At 36.1% G+C, this 18,615-nt stretch overlaps 1 protein-coding gene across 28 annotated transcripts; it reads right to left on the bottom strand.

Moving 5' to 3' along the window:
• Positions 1–1,105: 1,105 nt before the first annotated feature.
• Positions 1,106–18,342, bottom strand: LOC129873710 (nuclear pore complex protein NUP98B-like). 28 transcript variants are annotated; one of them, XM_055948854.1, is made up of 15 exons: positions 17,969–18,341; positions 17,699–17,796; positions 14,708–14,771; positions 14,562–14,635; positions 11,082–11,146; positions 10,181–10,335; positions 10,039–10,093; positions 9,101–9,273; positions 7,336–7,474; positions 4,542–4,801; positions 4,125–4,317; positions 3,851–4,032; positions 3,684–3,738; positions 1,741–3,567; positions 1,106–1,219 (listed from the first exon to the last, which is right to left on the bottom strand). In XM_055948854.1, exons 8-14 carry the CDS (start codon positions 9,119–9,121, stop codon positions 3,530–3,532), a joined length of 888 nt encoding a protein of 295 aa, XP_055804829.1. In that variant the 5' UTR covers positions 9,122–9,273; positions 10,039–10,093; positions 10,181–10,335; positions 11,082–11,146; positions 14,562–14,635; positions 14,708–14,771; positions 17,699–17,796; positions 17,969–18,341; the 3' UTR covers positions 1,106–1,219; positions 1,741–3,529. The 28 variants fall into 28 exon arrangements, with proteins under 28 accessions (XP_055804829.1, XP_055804825.1, XP_055804831.1 ...); XM_055948850.1 differs by having other exon boundaries at positions 14,583–14,635; XM_055948856.1 differs by having other exon boundaries at positions 10,181–10,311; positions 14,583–14,635.
• Positions 18,343–18,615: the final 273 nt, after the last annotated feature.

The raw sequence follows: 18,615 nt of genomic DNA, 5'->3' as shown, positions 1-18,615 counted from the left end.
AAAGGTGAAGGTCGTGGAAGAACTGGAAGCTGGTTTTAAAGGTGCAAACAGCCTTGAATAGATCCACGAAGAAAAAAGAAACACCTGAGGCAGTAGATTCCACTCTACTTCCAGGGCCACAAGAGTTTAACAATGATGTATTGGGGGGGAATATATGGGAAATGGACTGCTGCGACTTCGAAAATGGGGTAGATGCAGTTGCTGTAGAATTTTCATTTGATAGAGAGTCAACCCCTGCTCTTTCCACTGCAAATGTACTTGGAAAAAGGGAATAAAAAGGTTGATCAACAGTTGCTTGGTTAAATACTGGTGATATGAAAGGCCGTGTGTTGTCGATGACACCAAATCCCTGTGTGCCGCAAATACCATATGAAGAACCACATTTCTGGCCTGCAAATTCATCCATGAAGTAAAAAAAAAGTTAATGAAATACAATGTAGATTTCTTTGTTAGGTACAGATAAGAAAACAAGTTAAGGATACCTTTATCACCTAACTAGTAGTCCTCAAAAACCTCAACTCATCCTGGCTTTTATCTTTATAAGTCTGCATTCCACAAATGGATTGAATTAATTGCTCGCCATCTGAACTCTAATTATCAATCTAACCACTTGCTGCTAATCCCGGATCAGATTTAAGCATGCCACATGTGTCCAAAAGAGAAATATCTTGAGACTACAGACTTTTTCTAATCCAAGAATACCTTGGGGATCAAATCCTAAAAGTAGTCATTCATATAAGATACAAAAGCGCCACCAATTTACCAGTCACATGAGCGTTCACTGAAAACTTGTACAAAGATGATATTAGTGAAGTAAATCAACCAAGCAGGTTGCAAGTAAAGGAATGAGAAATGGAAGTAATTTAGAGTAAGGGAGCAAAACATTTTTTTGGGAGTTTGAGCAACATAGCCACTGTCTATAAAAATAACAAAGAACATAGCCAATGCTCAATTGGTTGCATATGAAAATTAACAGGTACTCGTGAAATTCAAAAAAGATACGGAATCGAACTTGCTAGAAATCTGAAATCACGAAGCTCACTGGAATTACCTTTGTTTTTTCAGCCGCTCATGTGTTTCAGAATAGATTTTGCCACATCTTGAATTTTGGGAAGTTTTCTGCTTGATTTCTGAAGTGCACGTCGGTGTTTTATTGCTGATTTGGTCATGGATTTGATTTCACATTAATTAGCTGATTGGAAATACCTGTGGGTGGAACCTGATTCGGCTCCCATAAGTTGTTGATTTTTAGACAACAGTTTACCAACACATTGATACCTTGAAATGAAGTTTATTTTTAACATTCCATCTCAAAAGCTGTTTATTAGAGAGTCGCCAACTGTTCTTTCATGCAATATTGCATATACAACAAAACGGAAGAACGGAAAACAAATAGAAAGGTGCATATGACACATCAGTTTATAAGTAATTGAGATTTCATAGAGATGGGGAGGAGAAGTTTGAAAATACAGCAAGTCTGAAGTTTTTGAGTTCAAAATCACTCATTCAAATCCTAAGGCTATATATGGTGTTCTTTTTGATATTTCACTCTTTTAGCTAGAAAACAAGAATAGGAATGGGGATCAATAAGATTGAGAAGATGATATTCTCAACATGTACATGGGATTTTTGGAGGATATTTGTGCCAAATTTCGCATTTAGGTCACTTGCCAAATCTGTCAGATTTCACAAAAGACTATCTTATATCCGTTTACCCTTTTTTTGGTAAAAAGCGCTTACATATGTTAACACTGGCAGAATTTTGATCTGCCATAGGTGAATTGGCACGCCTAATGCACAGCCATGTCCTTTCCTCTTCAGATTCAAGTTGTGATACAGTTGGTACATGCCAGTATCCTTTTTCCGACTCCTAGAGACATAAGGAACACAATTACATTTAAAGGTTTTGTTAAATGATAACACGTATAACATTGTTTTTATATGTGCTCAATCTCGAGTACACATTTCGTATTGGAAGACAGATAAGAAGGGCTCATCTATATTTGTATTTTGGTTTCATGAGCATATTACCTATTGTATAGCAGAGCATATAGATTAGAAGGTACTACTGACCTGAATTACAATAGAACATGAAGGTGGCATGAGAAACACTGGACCTGTTTCAGTGAAAACTGAAATGCACCTTCGGTCAAGAACATGCGGCATTTGTATTTTGGTTTCATGAGAATATTATTTATATGTCGTAATATACATTTATTTGTCCTAACCCAGCACTCGTATCTGCACTTGAATCCTTACTTTTCAGTCCTAAATTTATGTGATGAACAATCCAACCTCTAAATCTGCATCCTAATCAAATACCGACATGAATGTGGGAGTGGAATCTGAACAACATAAGTGTCTAGACATAAAAGTAGATGAATGTAGTCATGTCATATTGATTGAACACATTTAATTGCAATTTAGAAGTTATATTTATTCATAGAAGTGCAAATTTACCTTCCCCTCCACAATTGTGAAGTTACTCTTAGAGTTGTAGGTGACATCTTGATCAATTGAATCTATGTTCTAGTGCAATTCATGTTAGTTAGCCCAGAGAAGAATACAAAAATCAACTACATAAAAGGTTCCCAAAAAGATAAATTGAATCTTCAAAATCAAGCATGTTTACATTCTACACAGAGTTGCAGACCCACAAACGGAAATGGAACAAGAAAACATGAAAAGGCACATGCATCAACTGTCTGTATATGTACACACATATGTATAAATAGTTGTAGGGTTTTATCATCAATTGTTAAGCAACCCACTTTGGCATACAAATTGATAGTAAAGACGGATACCCAGTTTGAGCAAAAAGGAGACGAAGAGGTTTAAGAAAGATGGATACCCAATTTGAGCTTGAAGAAGATTTGTGCAAAAAGTGCAAGAAAATCATACGTAATATTGTGATACCTTGAAAAGATGAAGACAATTGAAAGAGGGTATGAAATAAAGAAATCCAATAGGAGTTACTTGCGAATAAGTATGTACAGACGCAGGAATAAAACTCCCACAAATTGGAGAAAAAACTGAATTAAAGAACATGAAACTAAAAAAGCAACACAAGTAATAGTAGTTGACGTGGAAACAAAAAAAGTTGAAGAAACGCGAGAAATTCTACAACAAAGAAATTAGTAATAGACATACAATGGCAAAATCAAGGAGAAAGTGTGAGAAACAAATATTATTCTCAAGTGCTACACATTTTTTGTCCAATCTTGACAATGAAGCAAGCAATTCATTAAGAATCTCAGCATTCAAATTATCATATGTTTCAGTCGATTTATCTATATTATATTTTGTCCTCATCAAGTATAGAAACAGCAATCATATCCTCACAAAGGATCTTTTATGTAGAAAGCAAATTACTATGTAGTGGTTTCACAAAGAAGGGCTTAGTAGAGTTGCTTTTCAGCATGACTACCTACTCGCCCATTGCGTCTTGTATAAGAATAGTGTCACCATACATCCGCCCCACCACCTCTCCCATATTGGTTTCCTTATCACAGAAAGCTAATTCTTGCTGCTAAATAGTTTCAGATAGAGACTCCTTATTTGAAAAGCCTGTCTTTCACCAGAAATCATCCAAACAAGGGACCTCTGAATAACACTCATATTAATATAACTTAAATAATAATTCAAAATTGCCTATGCTTAGTAAAGGCGGAATGAGAACTTACAAAGAAATGCACCTGCCCCACATCCCAAAGCTAAGTAAACAAATTTCAATGAAACCTATATGAAATTACACAGATAATTAGAAGATCTCATTTTCAGGAGGGTACTACTCAATCAACAATAAATAAAATAAGGACTTGGAATATTTTTAAAATGTTCAAAGCATAACCCTGGAGACTACCCCAAGCGCATCTTTGTTATTTTGATTTTGTCCAAAGGAGTCGGTCCATTCTCCAAAAAGAACTGTCATATTGGGCAGGGACAATCCATTGCCGATAGTTGCAATAGTTCCAATGATCATCAAAACTATATCAGTGGAATCAACAAAGGAGAAGGGCTTGTAAAAGGTAACTGTAACAGGAAGATATGCACATATAAAGGTAGCAATAACATAATTGAAGAGGCATAATTTGAATTCACATAAGAGAACAAGTTAAGGATACCTTTATCACCTAACTGGTAGTCCTCAAACCTCAACTCCTCCTGGCTTTTATCTTTATAAGTCTGCATTCCACAAATGGATTGAATTTTTCCACCACTTCCTGGGATATAGTTCTCTGGAGTTGCAATATATGATGCCAAATGCTGAGTTTCCAAAACCAGAGCTCTTGAGAAAAGGTGGTGTACTTTCTTTTTCTGGTTTGCAAATTTAATCAAGATTGAAAACATAGATATTCAAAAATATGAAGTAGAAATAAATAGTACTTAGTAGTATTTAATAAAAGGTCAACAAGGATTTCAGATCAATATAAGAGCATATAGATTACAGAACAAAATTCTCCCTCAAAATGTTGATTAGTCTGCTCCAATACATGAGAAAATGGACAATAAAGTAAACCTTTGCTCCCTGACATGGATACTGCTGGTTGGCCAAAGGAGTAGGAATCAGATCTTGAGGTGCCAAAGTGTGAGTTGCTTGAAATACCAAATTCAGGAGCTCTTGGATATCCAAGTATGGAGGAGTCTGAGGCATTGACATCCCTGGACCACACCAGAGGTTCATTGGCCACACTATTAACGTCATATCTCTTTCCAAATGTCGATAAAGTGGACGAGCTCGAAGATACGTTTTGTGTTTGACCAGATGTAGCATTCATTGTTGCATTAAAGGCTAATGTTCCTGCAGTTCAGAAAGCAGATTAAATTGATCTCCTAATCGCTAATTAAAGACAACTACAAGCATCAATAGCTGGCTCAAGATCGGTTTCAGAAATAGTTAGCAATAACACTGCACACCATAAGAAATCCCACTGAGGTATTGCAGTTATTACTTTTAAAATTTTTGGAGAAGAGTACAGCTCAATGTGCACAGCTACTTTCACAAGGAGCAGATTTAGCTTTTCAACCAATTCCAAAGCCGCCACGCTGCTCTAGAAAAGTAAGTATGATATCTCTTCTTTCATATAATTGGCAGTATTAAGTGTAGCATCTATATTATATGCCAATCCTTACCTGGACCACAGGCGAGAAAGAAAGCTGTACTTAATCCATTTGGCAGAGAAATCATGGGAACAACTTATTCAAATGGTGTCTATGGGTTATTCCCATGAAATAGCTTTAAGTGGTTTTTCTTCTGAGAGTGTTTAGACATAGATGAGAGAGCATTTTATGGAAACTTCAATTGATAAGACATCTATGTTTCAAAATCAACCTAGAAACAGAGGCAGTTTTTAACTGCAGAAAGTTGCACAAAGAAAATATGTTGATGATAGCGACTTTTTTTCTGAGAAAATTACAGGAATCAAGAAGACAACTATAATATGCATATTGTAGTAGCAATTACAGATTTGAAGAAGGAGAATTTGAATACACATAAGATGACTAAATTAAATACCGTGACAATAGGTTATCAAATTCTTAATTAGGACATTAGGTCAAAATTAAAGGACTTCAAAAGATTGCACCAAGCTTTAAAACTTTAATTATTAACCGTCTAAGGACAGTTTTTCTTCTTTCTTTTCAACAACAGTTAAATAAAGATTACTACTAGTATTCCGGGGTAATCCGAGTGCACCCAATATAATCTATCCACCTGGTAGTCTCTGTGTAGGGATTACTACCAATAACGTACTTCTTCGCGATACTAAAACATGGGAAGTTGCTGAAAGTAAGAAGAGTTGGCAATATATAAAAACAGATAAGAAGGTGAAATTAAGCCACATAAACAATATATCAACTAATTAGAACCAATATGCAAGACCCACAAAGAAAGCATAAACACGGAAACAAGAAAAAAAAAAGAGGAACATGCCTAGATTCAGTTATCAAGAATATGCAAGAATGCAAGAAAAAAGTGTGTTTGTCAATATATGAGAAAAAATTCTTGTTGTCAAGAATCATGGATATGCTAGAACCAACATGCAAGATTCCAGAGAAGCACGAAATTCAGTTATCAAGAAAAATTACTTACATTGAGAAAACCCAGAAACACAGGACAATATAAAAGGCATAAGGAAAATATCGACATTTTTGAGACACAGAAAGCAAAGAAGAAGAGAAGTATTTATTGTTTTCCGACGTGTGAATAAATGGCAATGGTGGTATAAATAGAGAAGAAGAGATGCCGGTTGCATAATCTCTGGGCAGATTTTAACCGCAAGCGTGTAGCTTACCGTTTAAGCCAGATTGAATTTTTTTTATTTGATATTCTTTTTAAATTATGTCCGTTTGATATATGAGTAAACATATTTAATTTATTTTTTTATTTTTTTAATACAGAAAATGTATTATATTTAGATTATTTAAAAGGAGGAGCTTGTAAAAAGTAACTGTCTCCGTTTGTTTGGTCTTGTCCGCATCCTGTTGTCCTGAATTGTTTTCAGCCAGAATTTGCCCTCCTGATTATGAGGAGGCTTCATTGACTCCTGTATTTCCCTTCAAACCGTTCCCTTCAGTCATAATTGTGCCAATGTTAAAGAGTAATTTATTTTGTCACAAAACCAATTTAGACCTGCCGTGGCAGGCTAATACTCAGACCTGAAGAGATCAGTAGCATTTTACTAAAAGCATAAAGAAAACACAAAAATAAATTTATAAACCAAAACTGCCAGTAGGCCTCTCATTTCGATACCGGTAATCAGTAATTACTCTCTGATTTATTCAGCTTGATGAAAGCAGAGTGAAAAAATAATCATGAACAAACCAACTTCAATCCCCTTTAAAGTTGGTAACGAAGGAAAGCATCATAGTACAATGAATTTAGTTGTTTCTAAAAAGGTTCTTAAATTTCAAATTTTACCTAATAGAGTATGATCTTTCTAGCTAAGACATGGTGAACGTCAGATATCTTTAAACAGAAAAACCACATAAGAATGATCAGACCAATTAAATTTCTAGCAAATGGATATGTTAGAACACATGATTGTGCCAGGAGTGTCTTTGCTTTTTGTAAAGCTTCATCGACCTACCACTCCAGGAGACTAAGGGCGCCATCAATTGTTCGAACATATCCAGTTGCTAGCCACTTATTTTGATCTAAGATTAAACATTTAGGATATCCAAAAATATAAAATAAGAACAGTCATTGGTACTAATATTTAACAAAAGAGCAACATGGATTTCAGATCAATGTAGAGCATATAGTAATGCATATTGAACAGTATATAATCTTATATCATCCGCTCCAATACATGAGAAAATGACAATAAAGTAAACCTTTGCTCCCGGACATGGATACTGCTGGTTGGCCAAAGGAATAGGAATCAAATCTTGGGGGGCCAAAGTGTGAGTTGCTTGGAACACCAAATGCAGTCTTGGATATCCAAGAATGGAGAAGTCTGAGACATTGATATCCCTGGACCACATGAGAGGTTCATTAGCCACACTATTAACGCCATTTTCTTTCCAAATTACATGGCATGTGCCCGTGCTTAGCATGGGCCCAACACTGCAACTTACATATATACAATTATACAAAACTAACTTTCACGATAGCCACGAAGCAAAAGGAAATTGAATTAATTTAATCCAATGATATCCAATTCAACTATAAAGGTGAAAAGTATTCTGCAACTCTACCTTATTTAAGTCGCCCAAAAAAAGAATTCATTGAAGAGCCTCACCGGTCACTGCCGTTTGTGAGAAGAAGGGATAATATCTTGGAGGGAAAGGATGGGAGGAATATGTAGCTAAGCACTAGTTGTTAATTCTTGACATCATCTGCATTGACAAGGTAACCGTGAACGATGACGAGCTAAACTCAAGCGCAGAATGTAATTGGATAAAGGTCTGAAAGGCAAATTAGATGTTCAGCTTGTCAATAACTCCTATTACTATGAAATCACTTATGAGAAAAGAACCACTAAACCCCAAAAGAGTCCAGTACTATTATACAAGGCGACGGAGGATAGTTCAGCACCTGCTGTGAAGAATCGTTCAACACCTGATTCTACTACACCTACCGGCAAAAGTAACAACAAAGGTAAAGGTGTAGCCATTCAAGAATATAATATTGATGAAGACTACTGGCTCTCATACGACTATTGGTTGTAATACATTCTCGCCCATCAAACAAAGCAGTAGCTTCATACTCATGCTCAAGTTTTTTACATGTTAATCAGTTGTAGTCTCATTTTTGTCATGTTCTTGTATCTTATCCTCTAAATCGTTTCTGTATTATCGGGGAACACGCAATTAACATGTATTATTTTTTCTCCATTCTTTTTGATAGATCGCCAGAGTTTGACTTAGGAGAAAGTTTAATATGTAGCAAAACCCTTTGCTCTCTTGAAATGTTTATTGTTAGTGTTTAATGAGGCGAATTCATGATTTAAAACTATATGAATTCAACTTTTAAGGTTGTAAGTAATGAATTTTTACACGTAAATTTGTACTCTGCATTGGATATACTAACGTTTTAACTCTAAACCCGTCAGGTCAGGAATGATTGGGTAAGCAAAAATCAGGAGACAAAGTTTAAACCGGAAGAATTGTCAGTCTTAGAAGCAGCAAACACATTGTAATAAGAAATACAACACTCGAAGCAGTAAAACAAATATGTATGAAATGTCCTTGTTAACATTGGCCTGTTTGGTTTTGCAACCAAAAGAAGCTAGAAACTTGGTTTTGCATTGTTCTCCCATAACAACCGGAAGATTATTTTGCTCTATGGACTCCGGGAACAGCTGTGACACAAGAGCCTTGCTGGTCAGGGGGTCCTTTTTAATACTTTGAATTCCAATATGATTAGTAATAAATAATGATGCTTAGCCAGTTTTAACCTATTTATATCACCCACATTAAGCTTTCAAAAAAATGGTTAGCTGTTTTGAAATATTTTTTACAGAAAACAACCCAAACCGATTCTCACAAAAAAAGCCCTAACACAAACAAACTCAATTCTACAAAAATAAATCCAAAGACTCACACTCGTTGCCCAACCCCAAACAATTAAATAATAAATACCAACAGAAAATCTCACCTTAAATTCCACAGTGGTCATTGAAGGCTCCAAAGTCAAATCATATAAAGATCTTGGGCAGTTTAGGTTCAACAAAACAGTGGATATATCTGAGATCGACTTCGCTGCTCATTGCTATGTTATTAAGTAATATTTATGTATTGGTCCTTTGGAAGCAAATCTTGAATTGATATCTGCATTACGGAGGTCAAGGAAAACAAAAACACCGTAAAAAACAAGCATCAGATATAGTAAATGCTAACCAAAGATTAGTTTTCCGTTTTCTTTGTTCAGGAAAATACACTAAAATAAGTGGATACAAAAATATTGAAGGACCTGCAAATTAAACAGTGGTTATTAGGGAAACAAAGTGCAGAAAAGATAGCTTGTCACATCTCCTATCCATCAATTTGGGCCTGTATATCATTCACTGTGTAAACATCAAGAACTGAGATGTATCCTGAGAGTTTGAATGAACCATCACTTGCATTCAATTTGTTAAGGGAACTCAGATGAATCCCTAAACCCACTGGACAATAGCGGAAACAGAGAAGGAGTAGCACATGGGCAAAGCCATGAAAATGAACAAAACTTAAGAAACCAGACAGGAAATATCCTTAAGTTAGCTGGAAATAACAAAGACAGACCTACCAATATCAACAAAATTGTATGAAACATTGGGATGCACAAGATCCTTAGCAAAGACTCTTTCATAGAATGCAAGACCCTCTTTGGGCTTCCAGTTTATATATGCAAACCAAAATATCAATCAGGACAGAGTACAGCTTTAGAAATATATTTGTTTGAATTGTGAGAAAACTAGAAGTACTTGGAGTGCATTTGCTTTCTTCGAACTCGTTGGTTGTAAAATACATCACGAACAATGAATGCGGAAAGAAAAATCCCAACAAATTTCCTTATTAGCAAACAACAGTCAACTCTTGTATCAACAGAATTACCTGTTTTACCAACATCTTGTCTACAATCATCAATTCCAAGGTGCAAACACTTGCCCTGTATACAATGGCAAGAACAAAGACCAAATTAGTAGTTTTATACCTATCCTAATGGATACTACCAACTAAAACTCAAAAAAATTACCTTCAAAACCTCACGATACCCATTTGGCCTCCCGTGAGTTTTAGTAACAATTTCCAACGAAGAACCATCAGAAGTAGAGCTCAGAGCCTCTCCTTTAAGGCAAAAGCTTTCTGGGATAGCATGCATATCATCTGAATGGCAGTATTTTGATGTCACTGGTGTAAAGAAAGCATTCGAAATCATAGTTAAAGTGACCAGATGAAACGGAAGCATAACAGAAGATGAAAGAAACAGACACATATACTGTCTCCAAAAGTTGGGCTACAAGTACCTAAGCACCTATATGTATGTTCCAACTCAACTTCAGCTAGAATAAATAATCAAAATAACTCAACATACAGTAGTGATCAACAAAAATATTAGTTTTGGGACGCGGTACAGGAAAAGAAAGTATCTTATTGCAAATGAAGCACCAGGAATGCGATGTACATGAACATTTTACAATAAAAGCAAAACAAATATAAGCATCAATATTTTGTATTGTGTACAGGCATACCAGTTTACCTAATAACAAGTAAAACCACAAAATAATAAATAAAAGAACATCTGTAAAAAGATACTGTCACGACCCAAACCTAGGGCCTAGACGTGACACGACGATTGAGGAACCCAGAGATACCTCAAACAAGCCTCTTAGCATTCATTTAGCCTTTCATAGGTTATGACAATCAATAACAAAAGAGGGACTAAAAGAAATCATCATAGCAAACATCCATAGTCAATATTTATCTTACATTTGTCCAACAATACCTCTAGTCTTAGACTTGGCGGGGGCTAAGACATGTCCCTAGCTAACCCTCAAATAAAGTGACCATACAATACCACAGTAGATGTCTAAAGTTCTTCAACATAGCATAAACTAAAAGAAAATGAGTATTGTCCCCGAAACATGGGAACTCACCCAAAAGAAACCTTCAAGCAATCTCAACTAGCCACGTGGAGGAGGACGAGGAGGAACATCGATCCCTACATGGTGATATCACGTAGGCAAAGAGTATGCGTTAGTACTTTGAATGTACTAAGTATGTGAGCAATGCAATGCATGTCATAATAATGTGCAATTGATCAAGTTAGAAAATATACTAAGTAAATCATTAAATCATGATAGTAATTCATGAACACCCTCAATGCAATTTGGAAACCATAATGGAGTCACATGAAAATATAGACACTATAGTGATAATCATAAGTCAAAGTAAGAAGTAATTTTCCTTATAGAATGCCATGATACAAAAAGGTGATATAATAGGCCATTTTAAAACTATGAAACCATTTGAAATACTATTTGAAACCATGAGACTTGTCCAATGCAATATAGGAACCACCATGAATCATAAAAGAACTTAACCACCATAATGGAAATCATGAGTTATTATAAGAAAACATATACTTTGAAAATACCATGAATCGTAACGAAGTGTACAATAAATCCTTTGGGAGAAACCTTTAACCTTGTGAGAGCACATACTTTACTTTGTGAGAGATATCGCTATAGTAAGAAAATACCTTAATCATCTTGGGAGAGACGTTTTACCTTTTTGTGAGATGAACCGTTATAGTAGACATCATAGTAAATATCTTAAACATGGAGAGAGGGACCTTGTACCTTTGTGAGAGCGATCGTTAACCGACATAAACCATGTGAGCTATAACATGGAGTCCATAGTGCACCAAATAGACTAATAATAACCGACCATCCCAGGTCATAGATTTATGAGTCTAGAACAGGGAGTACATAGTGCACCAAATAGACTAATAATAAGGAAATATGACCTTACTCGTTCCAATTAAACTCACATTAACCTTAAGAAACATTTAATCAAACACTTTATGAGCATGACTTCGTAAGGGAAGACCTTTAGTATGAACAAGTCTTAACTCACCTGAAAGCTTTAAATTCAATTCCCTTTCTTCAAGTTTCGAGAGTATTCAACAGCTCACAGGCTACGAATATAGAGCTAAGATCAGCAAGACATACTCAACTAACAATAGCAAGTTCTGAAACTACTTCAAAGCTTAATTGAGAACTTCATTCACTTTTATGATTATGTTTCTAATCTAACTCTAGTTTCCATTCTCAAAAACTCAATAACGTTCTTAATACCAATGACTTATGGTTATTTTAATAATCTACATCCCAAAAGATATACTCGACTAATTAGAAATTCTATTAAGGTCTGAAATTCGCCAAAATATTTGATGGCTTCGTCCAACACAGAAAAGAAGTATCTTCCCCCCATTTCTTTGGTGTTTTTATTAACCTTGTAACATTCCTCAAAATGCTCACAAGTGTCTTAAGAATGCCTTGGGAATAGGCCGCTCACGTAATACATTATCCTTAATCTTTTTGGCAAATCCGAATTCGGAATATCGATCAGGGGGACAAAACCTGGGGGAAAATGCCCTCGGTGGATTTTTAGGACCCATATATCGAAAGATACATTTTTCAAAGAAACTGCGCAAAACGACGCGGACTTGCTCCCGTTTAGTGCAATTTTTCCCGAGTCAAAATCTGGTCAAAATCTCATTCGCTCAAAATTGGCCTATTAGGGAACACCTCCACATCACAGACCAGGGCGATGGTTTTTGTCCGAATTCAGTTTTAAGTAAGGGCACTTTAGACTTTTCCCTAATTGACAGTTAATGAACCTAGACGTTCTTAGGACCTAATTTAGCTCTATAAATTAACCTAAATTTCTAATTAAGTAAGGGCACTTTAGACTTTTCTCTAATTGATAGTTAATGAACCTAGACGTTCTTATGACCTAATTTAGCTCTATAAATTAACCTAAATCTCTAATTAAGCTTTTCTATCCGGCGGTGTTTGTGATGAGTCCTCATTTATCGGGGACTAGTCATCGAGTTGGCTATTGTTTTCAAAGACTTTTGTTATATTTCATATTAAGGATGAGCTAGGGACATGTCTTAGCCCCCGCTCATGCTCATGAGTAGAGGCATCTAGTTGGACAGATATTTCGAGTCTATGTTATCATGTGACATTCTTCAATTTCTATTCATGGTTTAGACTCTCTTATGATGTTTTCTCTTTTACTTTATCTTATTAATGCTTATGATATGTACAAGAGGCTTGGTTGGAGCCCTTCAGGGTTTCGATCGCCGTGTTACAACTAGGCCCTAGGTTGGGTCGTGACAACTAAGTGCCACCGTAGGATTTCCCCTTTTGGCCTAGCTATTGGATCCACATATAACGTATGTATGACCCGCTTAGCGAGGTAGAGTTTACCTTGGCAAGTAGATTCCCCTTTTTCTTCGTTGTATGGGGAGGCAACGGGATTCCATGTTATAGCTTGCATGGTCTTATTGTCGGTTATGGTTCCTATCCCACATATGTACGATATCATATGTATTTTCATGATGTCAATAATGTTTTTCAAATGCTTTGGTCATTATGATTTTCTCATGACTTTACTTATCTCATCTTATCATGTGTTTTACTTGACCATTGCATTTCATGATTTACGTTGCATGTCATACCCTCATACTTAGTACATTCCAATGTACTAATGCATATTTTTTTGCCTACATTATCTCATAAAGTAGAGGTTGAGGTTGAAGGTCATATTCGTTCACATGGCTAGTTAAACTTTCCTATCCGGCGGTGTTTGTAGTGAGTCCTCATTTATCGAGGACTAGTCAGCGAGTTGGTTATTATTTTCAAAGACCTTTTGTTATGTTTCATATTGAGGGTGAGCTGGGGACATGTCTTAGCCCCCGCCAATGTTCATGTGTAGAGGCATCTAGTTGGACAAATGTTTCGAGTCTATGTTGTCATGTGACATTCTTCATTTGCTATTCATGGTTTAGATTTTCTTATGATGTTTTCAATTTTAATTTACCTTATGTATGCTTATATGATACGTACAAGAGACTTGGTTGAAGCCCTTCGGGGTTTCGATCGCCGTGTTACAATTAGGCCCTAGGTCGGGTCGTGACAAACTTGGTATCAGAGCGCAAAGTTCAAGTGTCCTAGGGTGTCCAACATGCCACGTCAAATAGAGTCTTATTCATGGGTGTGAAGCGCGCCATACTTATGAGTAGGAGGCTATGAGGCGTCTTAGGAAATTGCAACAGAAGGATGTGTCCTAGTCTCTCGGACCCTCTTCTCCATTTACTGGAATTGAAAGACTTAAAACACCCTTGCCAAACCCTCTTTTCATGATCTCATTTAATCACAGTTTGGGCTTTAAGGGTATACAGCCTAATTATCTTCGGAAATAATATTTGGTTACTTTACTTATGTAAGTATTGTATCCTTCTAGCATCTTATTACGTCATTAAGTCTGTAGTTACTGAAATTGGAAGCCTAGGAACTTATAGGGCATTACAAAGACATCCCCACAAGACTTAAAATCAATGTTACCTATTATCAAAACAATCGTACCAATTCTTACTCAGAATCAGGATAGGTTGTTGTCCTCGTTTTTCTGATACGACCTGATGATAATTCAATAAGTTACAGATTCCAAGTTGAAATGACACCTCAATGAATTATTAGACAATCATTACCTTATCACGCAGTTCTTCCAAACGAATTCGCTCATCTGCAGCATGGTGTAGAACATGACAATGACTGTAATGTTCAACAAAGATAAATGCTAGAATTAAAAAAACATCACAAACCTTGACTATGTAAAAAGGAACACACATTTATTTTGACATGGACCTAGGTTTCTACACAAGATTATACTCCACCAGACGGTCACAAAGTGATGAAGCAAAAGATAAAGCACCCTACATCACTCTTCTTTTCTTCAGTGATAACACAAAATTGCAATACAAGACAGTAAGACATTATTTGTTAAAGTATTAGTTATGAGGTTATAAAAATGTAAAAGTTGTTATGTTGTAAAAAATGATGTGCGGATTATTAGGCGGTGAATAATAAATGAGTAATGCTATGCAGGGACTATCTACATTAAAGGGTATTTTTGCCTGTAGATACTCAAATCCATGCATTGTTGACAAAAGTGTTTTTATTCCATAACCTATCCCGCATAAAATAATACTTGCATAAGTCATGAGGATATTAATAATGAACAATTAAATACAGACAACAAATAGTGCATTAGTTATGTCGAGCTTATTTTTTCTTATGCCGATAACTGAGTGCCACATAGTTATGCGGATATAACTTTCCTTACGCGGCCAACAAATGTTATACTATTTATGCGGAAATTTATGCTGAGATTTATATTTGCTAATGCGTCCAACCAAACGATCCCTAAGAGAAACAATCGTTAAAAGTAAATGCATTGTAAAGAAATTCATGAGAAACCAAGAATGGCCATAGTGGACTATGCAAAGGCTAGAATAGACCTAATCAATTATAGTATTCGCCACAATAGGAATAAACTTCTTATCAACCTGTTGGAGAACTTTGGCACCCTCCACGCAGTTTTTACCAATGGTATCAGGAACCAATGAATCACCAACAAAATTGACCACACCATAGCTGCAAAACCACCAGAAAATCTGGTGGCATGCCCCGCCAAGATACGGGTCGGATAACGTCAAATGCCCGATTAATCAGCTCAGAAGGGAATAAAATTGACATAAATCATCATTGCCTCTTTCAAGCCGTCTGATTATACTCACGCTCATCGCTTCCACCGGCAACATTCAATGCTCTGGCGGAAGCATTAAAATAAAGAAAAAAAAAGAGCGGAAGGGCATAGAATCCCTATGACGATATATAACAACAATCCAAGCAAGCTGTTGCCTCTTTGTAGCTCATTCTTTCCCTTTTGAGCTTTTGCTTTGTTCATTTTCCCAACCGTTAGTTTCCCTAAACTGACAGAGAAAGTTAGGCTCAGATCTGTGTTAAGCTCAGGCAAAAAGAGAGTCCAACAACGCCATGGCTGCAAAAATCACCAGAAAATTTGGTGGCATGCCCCGCCAAGATACGGGTCGGATAACCTCAAATGCCTGAATAATCAGCTCAGAAGGGAATAAAATTGGCAAAAATCATCATTGCCTCTTTAAAGCATATGCCCACGTCATCAGAAGTAGCAAACAAAGGAACATAAGAATTCATTGAAGAGCCTCACCGATCACTGCCTTTTTTGCAAGCAACACACAAATTTGCAGGTGCAATTAGTCTAAACGATTAAAACAGCATGAAAGCATGACTTGCCATCGTTAGTCACTTAACTATGATGTTCTCAGCAGCCCACCTTTACTGATCCTCAAAGCATTAACAAAATCAGAATAGAAGGTCCAGATTGACCTACAAGTTAGAAACTTCTAAGAATATGACCCATCCCTCTACCCTGATCCCACTCAAAAATCAACATACAGCTGGATGTCACCATGTCCGAAAGATAGCAAGGCTCCAAGAAGATTGATGTAGCAAATATCTAGATTTATGAAAATTGAGGTAAATGTGGAAAAAAGGTTGCAAAATTCCATTTAAAGGTAAGCAGAAACGATTGGGTAAGCAAAAACCAGGAGTCAAAGTTCAAACATGAAGAGTTGTCAGTCTTAGAAGCAGCAAACATGTTGTAATGAGAAATACAGCACCACAATCAGTAAAACAAATATGTACGACATGTCCTTGTTAGCATTGGTCTGTTTGGTTTTGCAACAAAAAGAAGCTAGAAACGTGGTTTTGCATTGTTCTCCCATAATCAATGGGAGAGAGTAATTTGTTCTCCGGGAATAGCTGTGACGCAAGGGCCTTATAACTGTTAGGGGGTCCTTTTTAATACTTTGAAATCCTATATGAGTAATAAATAGTGATGTTTAGCCAGTTTTAACCTATTTATTTCACCCACATTAAAGTTTCAAAAAAATGATTTTATCTCACTTAACTTGATTGAATCCATTATCGATTCAATAAACCTAAGTAAATTAAAGTAAATTGTAGTTTTGTTTTCCACTTATTCTATATTTATTCTCCCGTCGGATTTATCGTTTTTCTAATTTCTTCTCTCGCCGAGTGTGAAAGATTACCTTTTGATGTACCAAAAGCAGAAGAAGAATTAGTAGCAGGGTATCAAACCGAATATTCAGGTATCAAATTTGGTTTATTTTACATTGCTTCATATCTGAAACCAGATTAGATCAGAGTACAGCTTTAGAGGGAAGAATAAAACGATCAGGTTAGAGGGAAATTGGGAAATCCCTTGGCGCATCTCAGTGGAGGTGAACTGTATTAACAACATAAGATCTATAATATCAGCAAGAGTACAACATTCCTTTAGGGAAGGAAATACTCTAGCTGATTTTTTTGGCTAATCTTGTTTCCTGTTTTGCAGGTGATTTTCAATTTAATCATTATCAAGATATTCCTAACACAGGCAGAAGGATCCTTCAACTAGATAAAGTGGGAACTCCTAACATAAGAAAATTTTCTGAAGTAATATCAAAATCTAACAGCTAGCAGATTCACATATTTGTGCAGGTCTATTTAATGCTCTAGACTGAAGTTAAAACAGTTTTACCTCCTAGATTGCTACTCAAGACTGAAGACATTTCATAAGATTTGTGTATCCGCACCTGTGAGATTTTCTGGGTGTTCCTTCGATAACAAACCAAGTCATGGGTACATCTAGCCTCTTTCCTGTCATAACCCAGCTCTGGAATCTCAGTATCACCTGCATCAAGATGGACAGAGTTAATTCATCTCTAAAATAGCAATGAATTTCATTTATCTGTAGATTTGATGGTGGTATTAACCCCATTTGAGGTTCAGCCCATTGATCTATGGAAAAATGGAAAGATTATGCTTTAGAGAGAGAGAGAGAGTTTCTGCGATTTATGCTCAACTGATGAAATGGAAGCTCTAATCTCCGAGATTGATAATAAAGAAGCTTAGATCGAGATTGGAGAAGCTTAGTCAAAGCTAAACGGGCAGATTCAGAAGATGAGGACTCGAGAAGACCCTCTCTGCTCATTTTTCTTTCCTCTTTGAGCTCAGCTGATGCAATTGGAGATATGAACTCCGAAATTGATAGCTTAGATCGAGATTGGAGAAACTTAGATTGTAGCTGATGATATCGAAGCTGAATGGGAAGACTTAGAAGATGAGGATTTGAGAAGACCCTTTGTCTGCTCACTTTCCTTTCATTTCCTCTTGTAGTTTTGTTTGTTACTTTTTCTTGATTTCATTTGGGCTGGGTCACTTTTGGACCTGACCATGTACAGACTCTTTTATTTATCTTATAGATAGATGGGCCTTGACCCTGCTACTCTTTTACTTAAAAAAAAAACAAAAAAAAACGATCAGGTTAAAACGGGACTGTGAAGTAATAACTGAGGCAGCGGAAATAAAGAGAATGTCAGGAAAGTCTAGAAGTCAAAATTAGTCATTTAATAACAGACGCAGTAAAGTAAAACAATAGATGGTTAAGTTTGATACTCACTGTTGGTCATTGATACTTGGCTGACAAACTCATTGTCCAATTTTTGAGCAA

This window comes from Solanum dulcamara, chromosome 11 (assembly GCF_947179165.1).
Source record: "Solanum dulcamara chromosome 11, daSolDulc1.2, whole genome shotgun sequence".
Classification (NCBI taxonomy): Eukaryota; Viridiplantae; Streptophyta; class Magnoliopsida; order Solanales; family Solanaceae; genus Solanum; species Solanum dulcamara.
This window is presented reverse-complemented; position numbering and strand designations above follow the sequence as displayed.